Below are 21,248 nucleotides of genomic sequence, written 5' to 3'. Positions count from 1 at the left end.
TAGAAATGGAAATATGGGAATTATGTTGTGACTGAAAAAAATCCAAAATAAATCACTGTTATATTTTAGCATCTTCAAAGTAGTCACGCTTTGCCTAGAATTTTCAGAAAAGTACTCTTGGCATTTTCTCAACCAACTTCTTGAGGCATCACCCTGGGATGCTTTTTAAACAGCATTGAAGGAGTTCCCATCTATGTTGGGCACTTATTGGCTGCTTTTCTTTATTATTTGGTCCAAGTCATCCATTTCAAAAACTTTTTTTTTAAATAACATTTTAGTTTTATAATGAAATAAATTAATATGGTGGTACAATTATATTTTTGTCTTCAAACATTAAAGCATACGCCTTCAGATCAAAAGATTTTTTAAGATCATGAGAAACTTTTCAGGCAAGTGACCCCAAACTTTTGAATGGTAGTGTAAATCCCTTCAAATTAAAGCTGACAGTCTGCACTTCAATCACATACTGCTTCATTTCAAATCCATTGTGGTGGTGTACAGAGCCAAAATGATGAAAAGTGTCTAACTGCCCAAATACTTCTGAAAGCTGCCCAAACACTTCTGAAAGGCACTGTATAAAAAATAATTTTCACTTTCAGTATAGCTGTCATTTATGTTAATAAAAATTGTTTCCATTTCGGAGAGATTTGTCATGTGCGTGGAAAGGGCTTTGCTGAACTGAAAAGAATACTTACGAGAAGTGACATTTTTAATTCTCCCTTTTACTTTTATTTGCAGAAAAGCAAAGTGACAGTTAACATGACTGTCTCCCTAAATTCATCTTCAGGGGTTTGCACTCTCCTTAACATGAATCGCTTCTGTTGTTGTAAATCCTCACTTGTAAATCGCTGGATGTAAATGTAATTGAAACACTTTGCACTTTCTGCAAGCTTCATATTGCTTCTAAAAAAAAAAAAATCACATTTGTTGTTAGAAAGAAGAGTAGTTTACTGAAATTCTCTTGACACTTTTGCTAAGGCTGAATACCACACCAGAAGCTTGTTATCGCCCTCAGACTTTCCCAGAAATACATAGGCTACATGCCGTGCTTTACCTGTTTCTGTAGCTGGTCCACAAAGGTGATGGGGTCGGTCAGGGCCTCTTTCTGACGCCGTGCCAACGTCTCCAGGTCCATGATGGCTTGGGTTCGCTGGGCCTCCAGTACACTGATGGTCTGGAGCAACCTCTGATAACTACCATGCAGGAGAGAGGAGGAAGTGCAGTGATGCTTTGTACATTATTAACACCTGACACTTGCTATGCATCTAGCCATCAAATTTTCATGGACCATTCATTATTCAATCTCAGTACAGCACAACCACAAGCTTTGCTAAATAAAGTCCCTGTAAATGGTTCCCATATAAATATTTCCTGTCTGAAAGAGGGTGGGAACTGTAGTATGTGCCATAACTAAGTGATCAGACTTACAAATGATAAAATGGGCAAAAAACCTATATACTTACACTGACTGGGGACCAAGGTCATATCTGTGGCCCAAAGTATCAGAGCCTTGGGAACAGACTCTTTTGCCTTTGGCAAAAATGATAAGCAAAAACATAGCAATGCCCTAACAACCACCCAAAAACATCCAAGAAACCACAAAACAAAGTGCTATACACCCAGAACAGCCCATCAACTGCATTGCCAAATAACAGAAACCACTTAAAAAAATCTAGTCGTGGTGGTGAGTTTTACAAAGGCAAGCACCACTCACTTTTTTTTCTAAAAAGAATTTACTTTTTGATATTTTTAAAGATAGGTAGTATATTAGCCTCAGTCACTATTAACTTTCATTGCATCTTTTTGCCATACAATGAAAGTAAATGGTGACTTTTCTTTTTGTGTTCCAAAGTGATACATGTTTGAAACAACATGAAGGTGAGTAAATGACAACAGAAATCTCTTTTTTGGGTGAACTATCCCTTTAAAAAGATATCTCATTACGTCTGGGAACAAATACAGGATCAGAGGCTCACATTTAAGAGATATTCTAGATTCATCTTGTTTCTTATGAAGATATGACAATGCCTGAGCGATACAGAGCTTTGACCTTTTCCTTGACGCCCTCAGGAAAACAAGATCCACAAACAGCAATGCAAAAAACGAAGCAGGGAGAAAAAAGAGAGAGAGAGAGAGAGAGAGAGAGAGAGAGACTCAACAAAGAAAAAAACCTCTTCTAAACAGGAGATTCTACCTACTGCTTAGAACTAATCTTATTCACAAGCTCAACAGACCTTGTAGAATTAATCTAGCCTAACATGACATGAATCAAAATCAATTGATGACAGCAAGCATTCAGTCTCAACAAGAATTCATTTAGAGGACTTGCTTCATTTGATGTGCCTTACTCGAGGGCAACTGACTAGCTTTTCCTTCAAGTTCCTTGGCTTCTAATAACTTAGACCGCAGAGCAGCTGTTAATAGCCTCTATGTGAAGATGCAAAATGAAGATAGGCATGTTGCACTGCAGGTTGGGAAAAGCAGCCAACGATGGCAATCAGCCCAAAACTGACATATGGCTGGCAATGCACTGCCACCTATGGGCCAACCATCTGAAATGCAGACTTGATCACTAATAACAGATAAAAAAAAAAATCAAATACTACACACAGAGACTCCATACTATCTTCTAATAATAAAACTCAGCTTGATGCTCATAGGTACCAAAGTCTAAGAGCTTCACTCACCCTGTACTGTTTGTGTTATGAACATGAATGACACCTCAATTCATGCGGCTTGTTGAGGAAAGGGGTGCTTTTACTTTTAGAAATGATAAGACAGCCACCTGAGCCATGGGCTGTTCTCACTGCTACCATCAGGTAGGCGGTATCGCAGCATCAGGACCCGCACCAGCCGACTCCATGATAGCTTCTTCCCCCAAGCAATCAGACTTCTGAACTCTTGATCTCCCACGATCAAAATACATCAGCAATGCACTTTATTACCCTTACTCTTATATCTCACACCGGACTGTCATAAATTATATTATTATATTATGTTCTCTCTTAACAACTGACTATCAACCGACAGCCTGAATGTCAATACAGTACAATACTGTACATTCTATATATATATATATATATATACTTTTTTATATATTTTTATTTTTAATTTTTATTGAATAATGTGTATCTATATAGTGCGTATTGTATACTGTACAGTGTATGTTATTATTTGTATATTGTTGTGTGTAATTATGTGTATAACAGATGTTTAAATTTTGCTGTGTTAATTTGATGTTATTGTAAATTGGTATATGTCTCATCACTGTCACGACTGCTATGTTGATCGGAACTGCACCCAAGAATTTCACACACCATTGCACTTGTGTATATGGCTGTGTGACAATAAAGTGATTTGATTTGATTTGAAGACTTACAGTTACTGCCCAGTGGCCGATGAAACAGGCAATCAAAACCCTTACACCTACATTGTAAGAGAGACCACAGCCATATCTAGGGACCCAAAAATCACAAATTCTTATGGGTGGGCTCTTTTCACTTTAGCCAGTAAGCAACCACCTAGCAACCATTCAGAACACTCTGGAAAAGAAACCTAGAAACCAAATAGCCAAGCCTTGGCAAACACCCACAACACCGAGCATTGTGGTAGCGAGTTTTGCATGGGCAGGCACCATTCACGTTTTTATATTCTTGGGATGCATGCAATTAAACTTCAAAGTGGAAAAACTGCCCTAGAAAAGAAACTAGAACAATTTAATGTTACAAAAGATAAATAATTCAGTCAGGACTCATAAACTGATGTAACTGCATCATTTTCTATTGACCCACAAGCCAATCCAGTCGGCTGCTCCTGATCCCTGCTGGGCAGGAGGGGGGGATCAGCCAAGCGCTCACACTGTGAGATGGGCACACGCTGAATGAGCCCAACCCAGGACAGCCTGTCCACCAGCAGCAGGCTTCCCTTCGCTTATTACCTACCACCATCCAGCAGATTACAGCAGCTGTTACTCATTTTATGCTACCCTGGTTGACTATTATGCTACAGACACTAAGTGTAAACATGTATGCAGAGTTAAGCAGGAAAACATTGAGATGTTTATCTGGGCCAAAGTTTCCGCTGTCTTTGAATTTTAAAGTACAAACACTCTGAAAACTCAAAAACAAAACGAGACTAAAAACAAGTGCGGCACAGGAAAAACAACACTCGAACAGCTGGGTTTTGACAACACACATAAATTAAAAGTGCTGCATATGTTACTTCTGCTAAAACAAAACTATATTATTTGTTATAATCTGATTTATAAAGCTACAGAACTTACAGCCAGGTCTCCTAAGCAACCAAATTGGCCCGGTTGCTAGGGAGGGTAGAGTCACATGGGGTAACCTCCTCGTTGTCGCTATAATGTGTGGTTCTTGCTCTCAGTGGGGCGCGTGGTGAGTTGTGCGTGGATGCAGCGGAGAATAGCGTGGGCTTCCACATGCGCTACGTCTCCGCGGTAACGCGCTCAACAAGCCACATGATAAGATGCGTGGATTGACGTCTCAGATGGAGGCAACTGAGATTCGCCCTCCGCCACCCGGATTGAAGCGAGTCACTACGCTACCACGAGGACTTAGAGTGCATTGGAAATTGGGGAAAAAATAAAAAAATAAAACAATATATTCTGGAAATAAATAAGTAAATAAAAAGGACTTGTCTATGCAAAACTCAGATTTTGCAAAGGTGTTGTGGGTGCCATAGTCTGATCACTTGAAAAAGTAAAAGCACACCTCTCCTCAAGCCACATGATTTGAGGTATCATTCATGTCTGTAGTACAAATGGTGCAGGATGCGTTACATGCTGGAGTTTAATACTTAAAGGTACGGGGTTTGTTCAAATGCCCAACCCAAAACGTGAACAATAATTGTGATGCTTGACTTAGCAAACATTGCTAATACAAAAAGGAACAAGGACACATTACAAAAAGGATCAAGATTTTCCAGAACAGAGCGCAAGAGTGCCCAACCACTTTTCAGGCTTGGTTCAGGAAATGTTTTCCTATTACATTTTTTTCCATAGGGATTTCGTAAAATCCTTTATAAGAGTTCTAAGCCATGATAAAACAAACCAACCAAAACCAACGTATATCGCAACATTACAAACTTTGTTTGAGGCAAAAAGTATTTGAAAATCGGACAAAATGACTGTTTACTTATCGACTGAATGATGAACTACAATGCCATTAAGCACTGAGAATTATGTAAATGAATTGAAAAGATGGAAAAATGTAAAACTATTGATTTAAAGTTGTTGATTATAAGCACAGATATTTGAAATTTATTATAAAATATTAAGATATATTTCAGCAACATGGGTATTGTAGTTCTTAACCAGGAACCTAATTGTACTAAGAGTATACCATCGGTTAACAAGCTAGGAGCTCACAGTTCATCTGTATTTACATTTTATAAAGTTAATCGTTAAAATAAAATTTGACTATGGAGAAATCGAATGGGCTTTTTACTTCCCTGTAAAGGGACTGTTGCGCTACATTACGACAAGAACGACAACTTTATACAGGATATCATATGCCTGAACATACTCTTTGTTGTGTTTAAGAGCCAAGTGATCAGACTCAAAATAGTAGACATCTGGATCCTCCTCTTCCTCCTCATCCTCCTCAGCCTGAGTGGCCAAAAGCTCTTTGGTGGACCTGGATGATCTACTATGTGAAACCTCTACCTCTTCACTGACCCCTGCTTTCTCTGAGAATTCACTGTCTACCTCACTAGAAAGCCCCAGTGATTCATGGGTAGGGTCTTTATGGCTGGCGTCCTCTGAAGAGAAAGGAACAAGTGTGGCCTCCTCCTTCAATGAACTATTGTCTAGGTGTGGGGAACTGGGTTTGGGGGAGCTGGCTTTGGGCCCACTACCACAGGCAGCGCGGCGCGGTGAAGTCCTCAGGGTGTATCTGTGTTCTTGAGGCTCCGTGAAGGACGGGGGCTCCGCGGGCAACTGGGAGGAAGCCAGCGCCACTATTTCTCCTGAGATATTCGAGCAGTCATCAGAAGGGTCCTGCAGCTCAGTTGCAAAGCTGCCATTGGTGCTCTCGTCCCTGGCCAGCTCATCCTGGGCCTGGCTGGGTTCCCCCACGACATCCACCTCCACCTCCACCTCCATCTCCGGTTCCCGGGACAGCACAGCCTCTGCGGCTTCCTCCGCCGTGCAGTTTCTCTCACAGTCAATCTGAGTGCTGTCGGACTCATTGGCTTGCTTGGGATGAGGGGATCTACAAGGCACAATAGGGTCTGGGGATGAGGGCACAGCCTGACTGCCATTTAACAGTGAGGAACTGTTGTTAAGCATGGCAGGGGAGGCACAGGGCTCTGCAGGTAAGGCTGCAACTTCAGAATCCTCCTTATCGAGATCTGCAAGGCCATTGGTGGCCTTGACATTCTCTCTGGCCTGCAGGGGAGGAACGTTCTTCTCTGCCGGGCTGTCCTCTTTCTGCTCCGCCTCTTTGTCGATGCTGAGCGGAGGGATCGAGGACGGGTTTGATTTGAGGTCCTCATCATTTTCTTTCGGTGCAGCAGGATCAGGGCTGTCTGGTTTGAGAGGAGGTTCTTCCTCTACCCCCTGCGATTCACCTGAGCGAGGGCAGCGTTTGGCCCTCTTCAGGGCAGGGGAGGCTTCTGGCCCACCCCCAACCCTTGGTCGCTCGCAGTTGTCCGATTTCTCTGACTCGTCTTGCTCGGAGCTGGGTAAGCCCCGTTTTCCATAGGCGGGCAAGGGCTCAACCTCCGCCTTGCTCTCGGCTACCTTTCCAACCTGTGCTCCGGCCTGCTGGTGCTGCTGACAGTCCTGCTTCTTCTTGGGCGAGCGGGCTCTGGATGCAGGAGGTGGAGAGCTCTCTTCTGGCTGGGCGATGCTGCGGTTCCTGAGGGTTCGACCACAAAAGTTCTCATCCAATCCATTTATCCCCACTGATGATCTTGTGACGCGCGAAGAGCGGGACGCGGCCATACTATGGTGGGTGCCTACTGTCTCCTCATCATGGTGCTCTCTCCTCAGCAGCAGAATGTGGGCACCTGAAGGAAACAAAAGACAGAATAATTACAGACTGTTAAGACTCACTGTTAAAATGGGTAAGGTTGCATTCATACAGCATGACAAACAATAAAAACCATTTATTCAATGTTCCCATATAACCTTTATCACATTCACATCCAGGCATGTCTTTTATTAAAATGATACCACATGATGGCCCAAAGAGCCAAATATGAAAATATGAGATGGAAATATTTTATCTGCAGTTCAAAGATGTCAAAATATTCAAAATATGTTCGCAAAATGTTTCCCTACTGTGGATCAATGGATTTAGATTCAGCAAAAAAACCATGACTGATGTGTCAAAAATGACAGTACATTCATGGAATATCTGGAATGTTCCTATGCAAAAGTTCCAAGGGAAAGAGAGAGAGAGACGCTTTCATTATTTATAGCTTATGTTAGTGGAAGAAATAAATCAACGTTTGTATTTTCCAAAGAAAATGTGAGTGGTGCTTGCCTTTGCAAAACTTGCCACCACAGAGGGGTTTGTGGGTGACTGCCAGGGCGTTATTATACACCGATCAGCCACAACATTAAAACCACTTGCCTAATATGGTGTAGGTCCCCCTCGTGCCGCCAAAACAGCGCCTACTCGGCTCTCAGAATAGCATTCTGAGATGCTATTCTTCTCACCACAACTGTACAGAGTGGTTATCTGAGTTACCGTAGACTTTGTCAGTTTGAACCAGTCTGACCATTCTCTGTTGACCTCCATCAACAAGGCATTTCCGTCCACAGAGCAGAACGGCTCACTGGATGTTTTTTTGTTTTTGGCACCATTCGGAGTAAACACTAGAGACTATTGTGCGTGAAAGTCCCAGGAGATCAGCAGTTACAGAAATACTCAGATCAGCCCATCTGGCACCAACAATCACAACACAGTCCAAATCACTGAAATCACATTTGTTCCCCATTCTGATGGTTGATGTGAAGATTAACTGAAGCTCCTGACCCATATCTGCATGATTTCATGCACTGCACTGCTGACACATGATTGGCTGATTAGATAATCGCATGGATGATTGCTGGTGCCAGACCGGCTGGTTTGAGTATTTCTGTAACTGCTGATCTCCTGGGTTTCATCACTCATTTTCGCTTTAATGACATTTAATAATAATGTCTTTTCCCAACAGGCTGCATTTTCTTAATGAAATTTCTAATATATGTGCTGTTTTTATCTAGTTGCTAAGCCATAGTGTATTTGTTACAAGCCATGTCAGAGACTAGAGAGTAGGTTATTACTGGAAAATGTTTCATGCAATTCAGAGAATGTGCCAGCAGTTAAAATGGACAAAACTGGCCTCTTTAATCCATAATACTTTTTTTTATTTTTTACATTTTAATATTTTGATTATTATTATCTCAAAACATAAGTGCATGAACACTATTGGGCTACTTTTAACATATTTGGTGACTTCCCATCTCTATGGTTTTGTAATTTCCCGATATTGTCGATCATTGTCAATAACTGCTGCAAAAGGCATCGGGGTATTGGTTTGGATAATTATTATTATTATTTTTTTTAGGACGTTTTTGAATCACTTTCCATCAAAATGTGTAGGCTATATCATCATATATATCATCATATATATTGTTATTGATAGAAAATGTCAAATTATCGCTATATGCATTTTTTTGCTTATATCCCCCACCCCTATCACAAGGTTTTTTAATATATAAACAAGGGTTGCTCCGATACCAAAATGTTGGCTTCAGTACGATACCAGCCCTGGTACCTCGGTATCGATACTAAATCGATACTATAATCAACAAATAAAAAGCCTCCGATTTTTGATGAAATTACACAGAAAATGACAATTAAAAGAACTGCATAAAGTCTTACAGGTACAAATTATGCATTTTCCGTTAAATTATTCTATATTCCATGTTAAATGTTTTAATTAAATGTTATGATCAAATGGTGTTTAATCAAATTGATACAGAGTTTTAATCAAATAAAAATATTTTTTCATTTACAAAAAATGGCAATTTTATTTTTGGTAAAATAAAATGCTGCACAACAGAGCTACACAGTATTAATGAAAACATTAATGAAACAAATCTAATTACCTGTGGCACAAGGCTGCTTGCATTTGTGATATTAGCTTACAGATGATAATAATAATAATAATAATAATAATACAACCATTTAATACTACATAATTGTTATTATGAGTATTATTGCTACTTTTTTAATATAACATTTTTATACAGTAGTTATATTTTTCTGTCTTCAATTTCACGCATCCAGTTGAATAGAGCTTTCATTTAAGCAGGACTTTTATTTTGACAGACCTTTGAGTTCTTATTGTTTTTACGGGTTAGTTATATCAAGCTTCCCATTAATGCTGGGATAATCCTGTCACAACTGGAGCTGAAATCTCCGAGCTGCACTCGATGAGCTAATTTAGGTGTTAACAGCCGTTTATACTCTAAACACACTGCATGAAAATTAAGCACCAGCAGTGTGTTGAGTTTGTGGGAGTGTGCGCACATGCGTGCGCCCATGTGTCTGTGTGTGTGGGAATCATGTGACAGAGCAGAGGGGCACCTCTTGTTCATTCTGTAGCGTGCAGCGCATGTGACTGTAGATTATTTAATTAATTTACATCCTTCTGCTGTTTAATGATCACATTTGGCCAGAGGTTTTTTCTTTTATTTTCAAATTGTCATTGATTTAATCTCAAAACTGTCACATCTCATATCATTTTGCTAATGACAGCATACTGTAATATGGTACCAAAATTAGCAACAATATGATATTGTACCGGTTAAATGTTTTTGGTAACACGATACTTCATTAGTACCGGTAAACCGCACAAACCTAATATAAACTAGATGCTGATGTTGAGATGTTGGAATTAACGTGTTAACCCATGCGATTACTTTAAAAACGTTTAACACGGAATTTTTTCGTAATTATTATTAACACATTTACCAATTTTCACATTAGATTCTGACATTTTAATCAGCTCTGTTTGAGTTCTGAACACTGGTTAGAATAGGGCGGAACCTTTGTGCTGTGTCCGGATCATTACACTGACGCACACACCACAAAAACACACAACAGCAATTCTGTGTCAGTGATCAAGTGATGGAGAAAGGATCTCTTAACTGTAATTTTTGGAACAAAACAAACCCAGATGGGGTTTGTGATAAGTTGCATTCACACGACCTGCTGAAGTGAAGCATCAGCGTTTCCCCGGTGTTGCGTTCAAGACAATTTAAATGAAGCATCATTATGTGGACAGCGCTAAATGCAAAGCAAGATGTTTTCTGCAAGCACTTTCATGTGGAGTTCAAAGCGGTAAATCATGTAAATGCAGCTTCATGTTTGCTATAGCAAAGTGGATAGCCACAATTCATTTTGTGGTGGATGAGGGTTTAAGAGATTTAATGCTCATTGCAATGAAAAAGCCAACTACGGAGACTAGATATTTCAATTAGTTACCCTCCCACTAAGACTTTGGGAAAGTTTAATGTTCAAGTAACTGAATTGGTGCTTTTAGTGCCCAAGTATCAGCAATAGTAATAGTGATGCTTGCTGTAGCAAGCACCACTAATAACAAGGTTCCCAAAAAAAAACTTCACTGTGGACAATTCCAAAGAAAGTTCCTCTTTCTCCAACTCTCAGTCTTTGAGTTGTTAAACAGAGTCAAATATACATAAATGCAAGAATAAAAGCCTATTGGCAGGCTATTATCAGCTGTTATCTAATATTCTATACATACGTTTCATATTCAAAGTTATCGGAGAGTTTCCACACAAGCTATCAATCTACTTATCACACATACGCTTAGTAAGCTTTCCCTGGTGCATTGCTAAATCTGCAGATGTGAGAGGTTATGTTTATTACACTGCCTCTTATCTCCAACAATGGCTACAAGATCCCATGAAACAACCTTTAACTTTGAAAGGCATAAAAGCTTCATAGGGTCCATTTAGACCAGGGTCTAAAATTACCAATCGTGAGTTACTCACCAGTTGGCTGGTAACTGCAAAAATATAATTACATGGTATCATTTTAATTGTCATACTTTCAAAAGAAGGATGTGCAACACTTACTCTTTAAGCAAAATTAGAGCTACAATTTTATTTGATTAAAAATGCATGACGTTTCGGCCACCCTCAGGGCCGTCATCAGACATCAAGAAGAACTTGAACAAACAACATTTAAAAAACTTACCCAATTAATTGAATTATTTTAATTTGAATTGTAAGAATGATAATCTGACCCTTCACTGATCAAAGTGCAAGGAGTTTTTCAAATGAAACTGTCTACTAAAGAAAACATTTAAGAAAACATTTGTGATTGTTGCAGCTCGCTCATGTTCAGACAACTTTATCCTCAGAGGAAAAATGTAGGCCTCTTTTAGATGTTTAACTAGAATGGCAATTTTTTTCATCAAGAACTCCATGTGGCGACAGGTGAAATCCATGTGGGCCATTCCTCGAATTAAGCCACCAGTATGAAAATATAAGGAACAAAATCACCATAGCAGCATTTCCATTATCGGGCCAAATGAGGGCAAGCTAGTGCGTGCCAGGGCCAGCTGCGTTCCCACTGTCACTTCCGGGGCTTCATTGTGCCTCCTTGGGGCTTACTCAGGGCCAATGGCAAAGCGCCCTGGCTCGCCGATTACCCTTGGGCCAAACAAGGCCAACTGGTGCTTGAGGTGTGGTTGATAAGGCGGAGTTTAGCCGAGTCAGAACCAAGATACTAATTTCCAAATTTTTTATATCTAGCTACCAGCTTACCTTAACAAATCAACGGAGAATGAAGAATTGTCAATAGACAAAATCTGGGCTCTTCTGAATATTTGGGCTGATGAAAATGTGCAATGTCAGATCGATGGAGTCTGCCAAACAGTGTAAATTTTTTCACAGTTTTTTGTTTTGGTCATAGTTTTACTACTGACAAAAATGTCCTTTAAAATGTGTCAATATTTCATCATGACATTTTCATTCATTTTAGTCAGTTTTACTCTGATTAAAATGGCACATTTAGTCAACGAAAATATCTTTTAGTTGATGATAATGTGCAAAATGACAAAAACGTGTGTCAGACTGTAAGTCAACTTTACTAAAATTTTCAAACTTTTAGGAAAAATTTATAAAAATTTTCTTAATTTAAACATGTACCAAACATACAACCGATCAGCCACAACATTAAAACCACCTGCCTAATATTGTGTAGGTCCCCCTCGTGCCGCCAAAACTGTGCCAACCCACATCTCAGAACAGCATTCTGAGATTATATTCTTCTCACCACAATTGTACAGAGCAACAATCATGCCATGGTCCAAATCACTGAGATCAAATTTTTTCCAATTCTGATGGTTGATGTGAACATTAACTGAAGCTCATGACCCGTATCTGCATGATTTTATGCACTGCAGCCACATGATTGGCTGATTAGATAATCGCATGGATGATTGTTGGTGTCAGACGGGCACCAACAATCATTTCTGTAACTGCTGATCTCCTGGGATTTTCAATCACAACAGTCTCTAGTGTTTACTCAGAATGGTGCCAAAAACAAAAAACATCCAGTGAGTGGAAGTTCTGTGGATGGAAATGCCTTGTTGATGAGAGAGGTCAACAGAGCCAGACCGGTTCGAACTGACAAAAGTCTACATTAACTCAGATAACTGTTCTGTACAATTGTGGTGAGAAGAATATAATCTCAGAATGCTATTCTGAGATGCGGGTTGGTGCTGTTTTGGTGGCACGAGGGGGACCTACACAATTAAGCAGGTGGTTTTAATGTTGTGGCTGAACGGTGTATAAAAGATTTTTAAAAAAATTCCTTGCTGTGATACCAGAGCTCCAAATAATAGCATATAATGAATATACTGAAGTATTAACTAGTCTTTAGAAGTTAGTCTGCTGAATTCTAAATCCTTCATGTTTTGGAGACTCTTATTAATTTTCAGTTTTTACCCAGTTTAGGATATTGCAGTGCATGCGTTTTTACAGAAACAGCATGTTCACAATGCAAGTTAGGTATATTATGACTAGCACTTAATTTGGTTAAAGTTCACCTGTTCATTCGCTTCATTGTCTTTGCAAAGATGTAAGTTGTAATATTCCATATATGTTGTGGATATGGTGATTAATATAATGTATAAATAGGATATGTTTATTTTGTTGGTTTTCGGCACATTCATCTCACACAGCTCAAGCAGGGAAATCCCCAACATACTGGATTATTAGATCAGAATCCATATCTAATATCTTCTTTTATAAACAGATATTTCTCTAGATGCTTATTGTTTTATGTCATGCACTGTTAATATCTTGCAGTAATATTATTTTTCTTGTCATATTTTTGTCAAAAGTATGCTTTAATAAAATTGTTAATTATCATCATGATGCTCCTTTTTCGTCTAGTATTTGTTAATGTTGATGAAAACACACACACACACACACAAACACAAACACACAAAAACCTTTGTCAGTGATTTTGTTGACGAGATTAACACTGCTACCGAACCAAGACGTGATTAAGAATATTGTCACCGAACTCACCAAGTTGTGCATCCAGCGCACAATGGTACAGTTTCTGGAAAAAAATGTAACATTTTGGACGGAGAACCAAATCCATGTTTATTTCAAGGGATAGCTAATCTCCTCTCCAGAGTCTGATACCTCAGCTTGAGTTTCCCTCTTGCTGGTGAAATAGGTGGGGTGTGTGACGTTGGCTCCATAGCGGTGTATTAAGGGCAGATTTTAGGGCAATGCTGCGGGGCTATTTGCCGATGGTGGGAATGCAGATCGATTTGTCTCGCAGCTCGAGGTATGAGGCTATTGGCTCCAGCTGGCCAGTTGATAGCCCTGGCTCGCACTGGCCTGACAGTGTAAAAGCGGCTCATGTTACCCTATAAAGGCCCCGTTTACATGCACTTGTTCCATGGTTTTTGCAAAAAGCAGCCTTCTGAAATAATATGCAAGCACTAACGCCACCTTCCTTACCTCACCCAAGGGATTAAGAGAAAGAGCTTTAACACACCTAGATTTCTCCTGCATTTCATGACTCATGCTCATCTCCTTTTATGTTCTCAGTCGGCGACTGTTCTGTGACGAGAAGTCTCAGAACTCACGACCATCGGTCGTGTAGTGCGCACTCTTGCTACACACCCCTCAAAATCTGGACACAAGTTGTCAAAAGAGAACACCAGGTGTAACGGTGATGTGTCTCACTTGTTTCGGATCACCCAAAACACATCTTAATGCCAAGTGTACACAGGGCCTCAGTCAAGGACGAATGGTCGTGTAGTTGATACACCCAGTCTGCGATCAGTCGTGTAGTGTGCGCATCAGCATGATGGAAAACAAGACAGTGAGTCGCAGGGAACTGACTGCAAGTCGTGTAGTGTGCGCTTGGCTTTATGTGGCCATGGAAACACATAGGCATCATTCTCAAAGGTTTGGAAGTCTAAAGAGTGCGCATGTGCATAAAAAAGACTGGATAACTAAATTAATGCCACAGGATGAAGTGCAACATCATATCAACAAGAGGCAAGAATTAAACATTTCTGGGGAGTAAAAGAGAAACACACACACTCTCAACTAGAATGCACCAATTTAAAATATATCATCAACAGTCCCTCACTTCCTATATGCTCAACTACGCCAGGGGAATCCTGATGTAAGGCTGGGTGACATATCGAATATTTACGATACAAGTGTGATGATTTTGCTGTCAATATAAAATTAAGCAATATCGTGAATATCGCAATAATTTTAATGCACCTTTTATTTGGCCACTGCATTTCCTAAAGAGCGTGTCAGACTTGTTTTACGTTCTTTCAGGGCAGCACAATCAATCAATATAACATAAGTCAGAAGTTTACATACACTTAGGTTAAAGTCATTAAAACTAATTTTTTAACCACTCCACCGATTACATATTCGCAAACTATAGTTTTGATAAGTCATTTAGGACATCTACTTGATGTGCATGACAAGTAATTTTTCCAACAATTGTTTACAGACATATGTGTCACTTTTAATTGACTATATCACAATTCCAGTAAGTCAGAAGTTTACATACACTAAGTTAACTGTGCCTTCAAGCAGCGTGGAAAATGATGCTTCTGATTTCTGGCATCAATTGGAGGTGACCCTGTGGATGTAATTTAAGGCCTACCTTCAAACTCAGTGCCTCTTTGCTTGACATTATGGGAAAATCAAAAGAAATCAGCCAAGACCTCAGAAAAAAGACTGTGGACATCCACAAGTCTGGTTCATCCTTGGGAGCAATTTTCAAATGCCTGAAGGTACCACATTCATCTCTACAAACAATAGTATGCAAGTATAAACAGATGAACGTAGCTTGGTGTGAAAAGTGCAAATCAATCCCAGAACAACAGCAAAGGACCTTGTGAAGATTCTGGAGGAAACAGGTAGACAAATATCTAGATCCACAGTAAAAACGAGTCCTATATTGACAAACTGAAAGGCTGCTCAGGAAGAAGCCACTGCTCCAAAACCGCAATAAAAAAACCAGACTACAGTTTGCAAGTGCAAATGGGGGAGAAATGTCTTCTGGTCTGATGAAACAATAATTGAACTGTTTTGGCCATAATGACCATCATTATGTTTGGAGGAAAAAGGGTGAGGCTTGCAAGACGAAGAACACCATCCCAACAGTGAAGCATAGGGGTGGCAGCATCATGTTGTGGGGGTGCTTTGCTGCAGGAGGGACTGGTGCACTTCACAAAATAGATGGCATCATGAGGAAGGAAAATTATGTGGATATATTGAAGCAACATGTCAAGACATCAGCCAGGAAGTTAAAGCTTGGTAGCAAATGGGTCTTCCAAATGGACAATGACCCCAAGCATACCTTCAAAATTGTGGCAAAATGGCTTAAGCAGGGCTCAATGTTAAGGATTTTTTCTACAGGCCCGGTTGGGCCAGTGCTTTAGATTTTTACTCGCCCTGCCAAAATTTTCACTGGCCCCAACACAAAAATGACAAATAGCTGTTTTTACCATCATGGCTTTAAAAAATATGTCCGAAGATAAATATTTTTTACATATCTTATGTTTTTAATACAATGTCCCCCAAGGGCCTGGGTAGCTCAGCAAATAAAAAGATGCTGACTACTACCCCTGGAGTCTCAAGTTCAAATCCAGGGCATGCTGAGTGACTCCAGCCAGGTCTCCTAAGCAACCTAGTTGGCCCAGTTGCTAGGGAGGGTTCAGTCACATGGGTAACCTCCTTGTGGTCGCTATAATGTAGTTCACTCTTGGTGGGACGCGTGGCGAGTTATGCGTGGATGCCGTGGAGAGCAGCGTGGGCCTCCACACACACTAGGTCTCCGCGGTAATGCGCTCAACAAGCCACGTGAGAAGATGCGCGGATTGATGGTCTCAGACGCGGAGGCAACTGAGATTTGTCCTCTGCCACCCGGATTGAGGGAAGTCACTTTGCCACCACGAGGACTTAGAGTGCATTGGGAATTGGGCATTCCAAATTGGGGAGGAAAAAAAAATACAATGTCCCCCAAAACTGAATCACATTTATAATTTGCAAGATATGATTTATGCCTTATGTAATCCCATATATGCGCTTTACAGATATAAATTCATAAATACATCATATTAACCTCAGCCGTCCTGCCATTTACACATGTGCTTTTACGCCAAGAGTTCTGTGAAGGAGATGATGGGCTTTCGGTCACCCATTTAGTCATGCTGTCATGCAACTTTTGCCCATGTGTAGTGTTTTCACAAGGATCAAAGATTTAGTCACTGAGTTAAAGATTTGGAATTCATTAAGTGGGGTTTTTTTCCTGCTATTATCAACACATTGGTAATAGCCGCTGCTAAGACACTTGGAAAAGAGCGAGGACAGTGCTAGGAGAGTGTGCTCGGTGTCTGCACAATCTTGTGCGTGCACACGACTATACCTTGGCGTGTCCAGTATATTATGCATTTGCGTGTCTTTTTGAGATAAATATACTCACGCTCGCTCCTCGGTTTGAAGACATCGTTCGCTCCGTGTAATTTTTGTGCTCTCTCGCTTGTTGTTTGCTTGCACTAATGTTATAAATGCAGCACTGGCCCGATCAGGCAAGTGACAGTTCTAGCAACTGGCCTGAATCTCTCACACAGGCCCCAGGCCATCGGGCAGTCCTTATTGTCGAGCCCTGTTAAGGGCAACAAAGTCATGGTGTTTGAGTGGCCATCAGAAAGCCCTGACCTCAATCCGATATAAAATCTGTTGGCAGAACTGAAAAAGTGTGCGCGAGAAAGGAGGTCTACAAACCTGACTCAGTTACACCAGCTCTGTCTGGAGGAAAGTGCCAAAATTCCAACAAATTATTGTGAGAAGCTTGTGGAAGGTTACCCAAAACATTTGAACCAAGTTAAACAATTTAAAGGCAATGCTACCAAATAATAACAAAGTGTATGTAAACTTCTGACCTACTGGGAATGTGATGAAAGAAATAAAAGCTGAAATAAATCATTCCCTCTACTATTATTCTGACATTTCACATTCTTAAAATAAAGTAGTGATCCTAACTGACCTAAGACAGGGAAAGTTTTCTACAATTAAATATCAGAAATTGTGAAAAACTGAGTTTAAATGTATTTGGCTAAGGTGTATGTAAACTTCTGACTTCAACTGTACACTATATATATATATATATATATATATATATATATATATATATATATATATATATATATATATGTACACACACAGTATTTATACAGTATACATATTAGGTTATATATGTGCTGAATGTGAACAACAGGCCTATATTAATAAATATAGAAGAAGGAAGCATAACTTTTGCTGGGCTTTTTCAAAATGAGTCAATGTGGGTCTCCTACTTCAGGTCCTGTGAGATGGTAGTGCCCAGGAACCTGAATGACTCCACTGCTGCCACATTGCTGTTCAGAATGGTGAGCGGGGTTAATGTTGGGGTGTTTCTCCTAAAGTTCACTATCATCTCCACTGTTTTAAGCACATTCAGCTCCAGGTTGTTTTGACTGCACCAGACGGCCAACTGTTCAACCTCCCTTCTGTATGCAGACTCATCGTCATCTCGGATGAGGCCGACGACTGTAGTGTCATCTGCGAACTTCAGGAGTTTAACAGAGGGGTCTTTGGCAGTGCAGTCATTTGCGTAGAGGGAGAAGAGTAGTGGGGAGAGCACACATCCCTGGGGGGCACCAGTGCTGATTGTACATGTGCTGGAGGTGAATTTCCCCATTCTCACTAGCTGCTGCCTTTCTTTCAGAAAGCTGGTGATCCACTGACAGATACAGCTGGGAACAGAGAGCTGGGTTAATTTAGCCCATAGGAGAGCGGGGTTGATGGTGTTAAAAGCTGAAATGAAGTCAACAAATAGAATCTTTGCACAAGTCCCTGGTCTGTCTGTCCTTTAGGTGGGCCAACACCAGTCTCTCAAACGACTTCATCACCACAGACGTCAGAGCGACGGGTCTGTAGTGATTAAGTCCTTTGATCTTGGGTTTCTTTGGGATGGGGATGATGGTGGAGCATTTGAAGCAGCAGAGAACTTCAAACAGCTCCAGTGATCTGCTGAAGATATGTGTGAAGATGGGGACCAGCTGGTCAGCACAGAATTTTAGACAAGTGGGTAAAACACCATCTGGGCCCTGTGCTTTTTTTGTCTTCTGTTTCCAGAAGACCTGGCACACATCATCTTCACATATCTTAAGTGCATGTTGAGTAGCAGGAGAGGGGAGAAGGGTGATGGCAGGAGGTGTAAATGTTTGTGTGCTGTGAAGGTCGGAGCGGGTGTGGGGTGTGAGACTGGGCTTTTCAAATCTACAGTAAAACACATTCAGGTCATTAGCCAGTTGTTGATTCCCTACAGTGTTGGGGGATGGTGTCTTGTAGTTGGTACAGACTTTCAGGCCTCTCCACAGTGATGCAGGGTCATTAGATGAAAACTTTTTTCAGCTTTTCAGAATAGCTTCTTTTAGCCACTCTAATCTCCTTTGTCAGTCTGTATTTGGCCCGATTGTACAATATTTTATCCACTTCTGTAAGCATCCTCTTTGGCCTGACAAAGCTGCCGAGTTTTGCTGTAAACCATGGTTTGTCATTGTTGTATGTTAAATAAGTCCAAGTAGGAATGCACATGTCCTCACATAAATTGATATATAATGTCACAGTATCTGTGAACTCATCCAGGTCTGTGGCTGCAGCTTCAAAAACATAACATAAAACAAAAACAAAAATCAAGTTCCAGCTCTGCTTCATTGGTCCATCTTTTTACAGTCTTTACTAAATGTTTAGCTGATTTTAGTTTCTGCCTGTAGGTCAGAAGAATATGAACCAGACAGTGATCAGAGAGTCCTAAAGCTGCATGTGGGACAGAGCGATATGCATCCTTTATTGTTGTGTAGCAGTGATCCAGTGTATTTCTGTTTCTGGTGGGGCATATAATGTGGTGTCTGTATTTGGGCAGTTCACGTGTGAGATTTGCCTTGTTAAAATCTCCAAGAATAATAATAAGTGAGTCCGGGTATTGCTGTTCCGTGTCTGTGATCTGATCAGCCAGCTGTTGCAGTGCTGCATTCACACATGAGTGTGGTGGAATATAAACACTCACAAGAATACACGAGGAAAACTCCCACGGTAGAAAGTAGAAAGGTTTACATTTTATGAAGAGTGCCCCTAAATTAAGACAGCACATCTTCTTCAGTGTTGTTACATTTGTACACCAACATTCGTTGATGTAAAAACACGTTCCACTGCCTCTCGTTTTCCCCGTTAACTCCGCGGTCCGATTCGCTTTGAACAGCTGGAAGTCAGGCAGATGTAATGCGCTGTCTGGAATGGATTCACTCAGCCAGGTTTCCGTGAAGCACAATGCAGCAGAACTTGCAAAGTACTTATTTTTGCGGGTGAGAAGTAATTCGTCCGTTTTGTTAGGAAGAGAGCAGAGATTCGCTAGATGGATACTTGGCAGCGCGGTTCGAATGCCGTGCTGTCGGAGCTTGACCAGCGCCGGCTCGCTTCCCACACTTGTGTCTTTCAGCGCGGTTGTACAGCACCGCATCTCCTCTGACTAAAATGTCCAACAGAACATCCGAATAATTAAAAACCGGTAAAAAGATTGTCTGGTGTGTGCTGTCGAATATTCAGCAGCTCGTCTCTGGTAAAACTGATTGGAAATAAATTACTAAACACAAGACAAACAAACAAAAACAGCAAAAAAACTGGAGAGCTCCATACCGAGGCAGCCATCCGCACCGCCATCTTAGTATATACCCTATACACTGTATATATACACTCACTGAGCACTTTATTAGGAACACTATGGTCCTAATAAAGTGCCCGACATGGTCTTCTGCTGTTGTAGCCCATCCGCCTCAAGGTTTGATGTGTTGTGCATTCTGAGATGCTATTCTGCTCACTACAATTGTACAGAGTGGTTATCAGAGTTAACGTAGCCTTTCTGTCAGCTCGAATCAGACTGGCCATTCTCCATTGACCTCTCTCATCAAAAAGGCGCTTCTGTCCGCAGAACTGCCGCACACCGAATGTTTTTTGCTTTTGGCACCATTATGAGTAAACTCTAGAGCAGGGGTGTCCAAACTTTTTCTACTGGGGGCCAGATGAAAAAGAAACCAGGTGTTGTGGGCCGCACTGTTGTTGTAATAATAAAAAAGGGTAGATATTATGAAAGTTTTAATCACATTTTGTGTTAATAAAGGATATTTCTCTCACCAACAACTCTTGTAATAGAACAGTGATGCAGGGTCAGAAATTAAGGGGGAATCAGGGGAAAAATGCCCCCAAAAGTGGCAAAAAATTCCATTAAAGTTCAAAATGTGGGGGCAAACACAATGTTTTTTTTTTATACCATCTGATATAGTTTTTTAAGAGTAGCATTACACACCATCACATAAAATATGTTTTGAATAAAGGAATGACACAGTAAATTGTCATATGTTTAGAAAAAATACCCTCATAAACATAAAAATTCCCCTGAAAATTATATCCATACAACAATTATTGGCCCCTTTATGGAAAAGTTAATTTCGGACCATGCAGTAATGTAGCAAATATTATACGGAGTAAGAACTTGTTACTTTCAATACCCTTATTTTTTTTTTATATCTATTCAGTGTCACTGCAAAGCACAAGCAGTTTTGGGTGTAATGCATAACAATAATTATAATGTTACATTTTCCTG

The 21,248-nt window shown here is 40.4% G+C and overlaps 1 protein-coding gene across 5 annotated transcripts in view; it reads right to left on the bottom strand.

The window, feature by feature from the left end:
• Nucleotides 1–21,248, bottom strand: part of LOC127441991 (ZZ-type zinc finger-containing protein 3-like) — a 55,462-nt gene that overhangs the window by 18,606 nt on the left and 15,608 nt on the right. For all 5 annotated transcript variants that reach the window (XR_007897422.1, XM_051699617.1, XM_051699614.1 and 2 more), the window contains exons 2-3: nucleotides 5,547–7,032; nucleotides 1,055–1,193 (exon numbers count right to left, since the gene is read on the bottom strand). Coding sequence is in view for 4 of the 5 variants with exons in the window: in XM_051699617.1 (XP_051555577.1) it covers nucleotides 1,055–1,193; nucleotides 5,547–6,967 (1,560 nt within the window). In the remaining variant the exon portion in view is untranslated. The remainder of the gene's footprint in view (nucleotides 1–1,054; nucleotides 1,194–5,546; nucleotides 7,033–21,248) is intronic.

This window comes from Myxocyprinus asiaticus, chromosome 6, assembly GCF_019703515.2.
Source record: "Myxocyprinus asiaticus isolate MX2 ecotype Aquarium Trade chromosome 6, UBuf_Myxa_2, whole genome shotgun sequence".
NCBI lineage: Eukaryota > Metazoa > Chordata > Actinopteri > Cypriniformes > Catostomidae > Myxocyprinus > Myxocyprinus asiaticus.
This window is presented reverse-complemented; position numbering and strand designations above follow the sequence as displayed.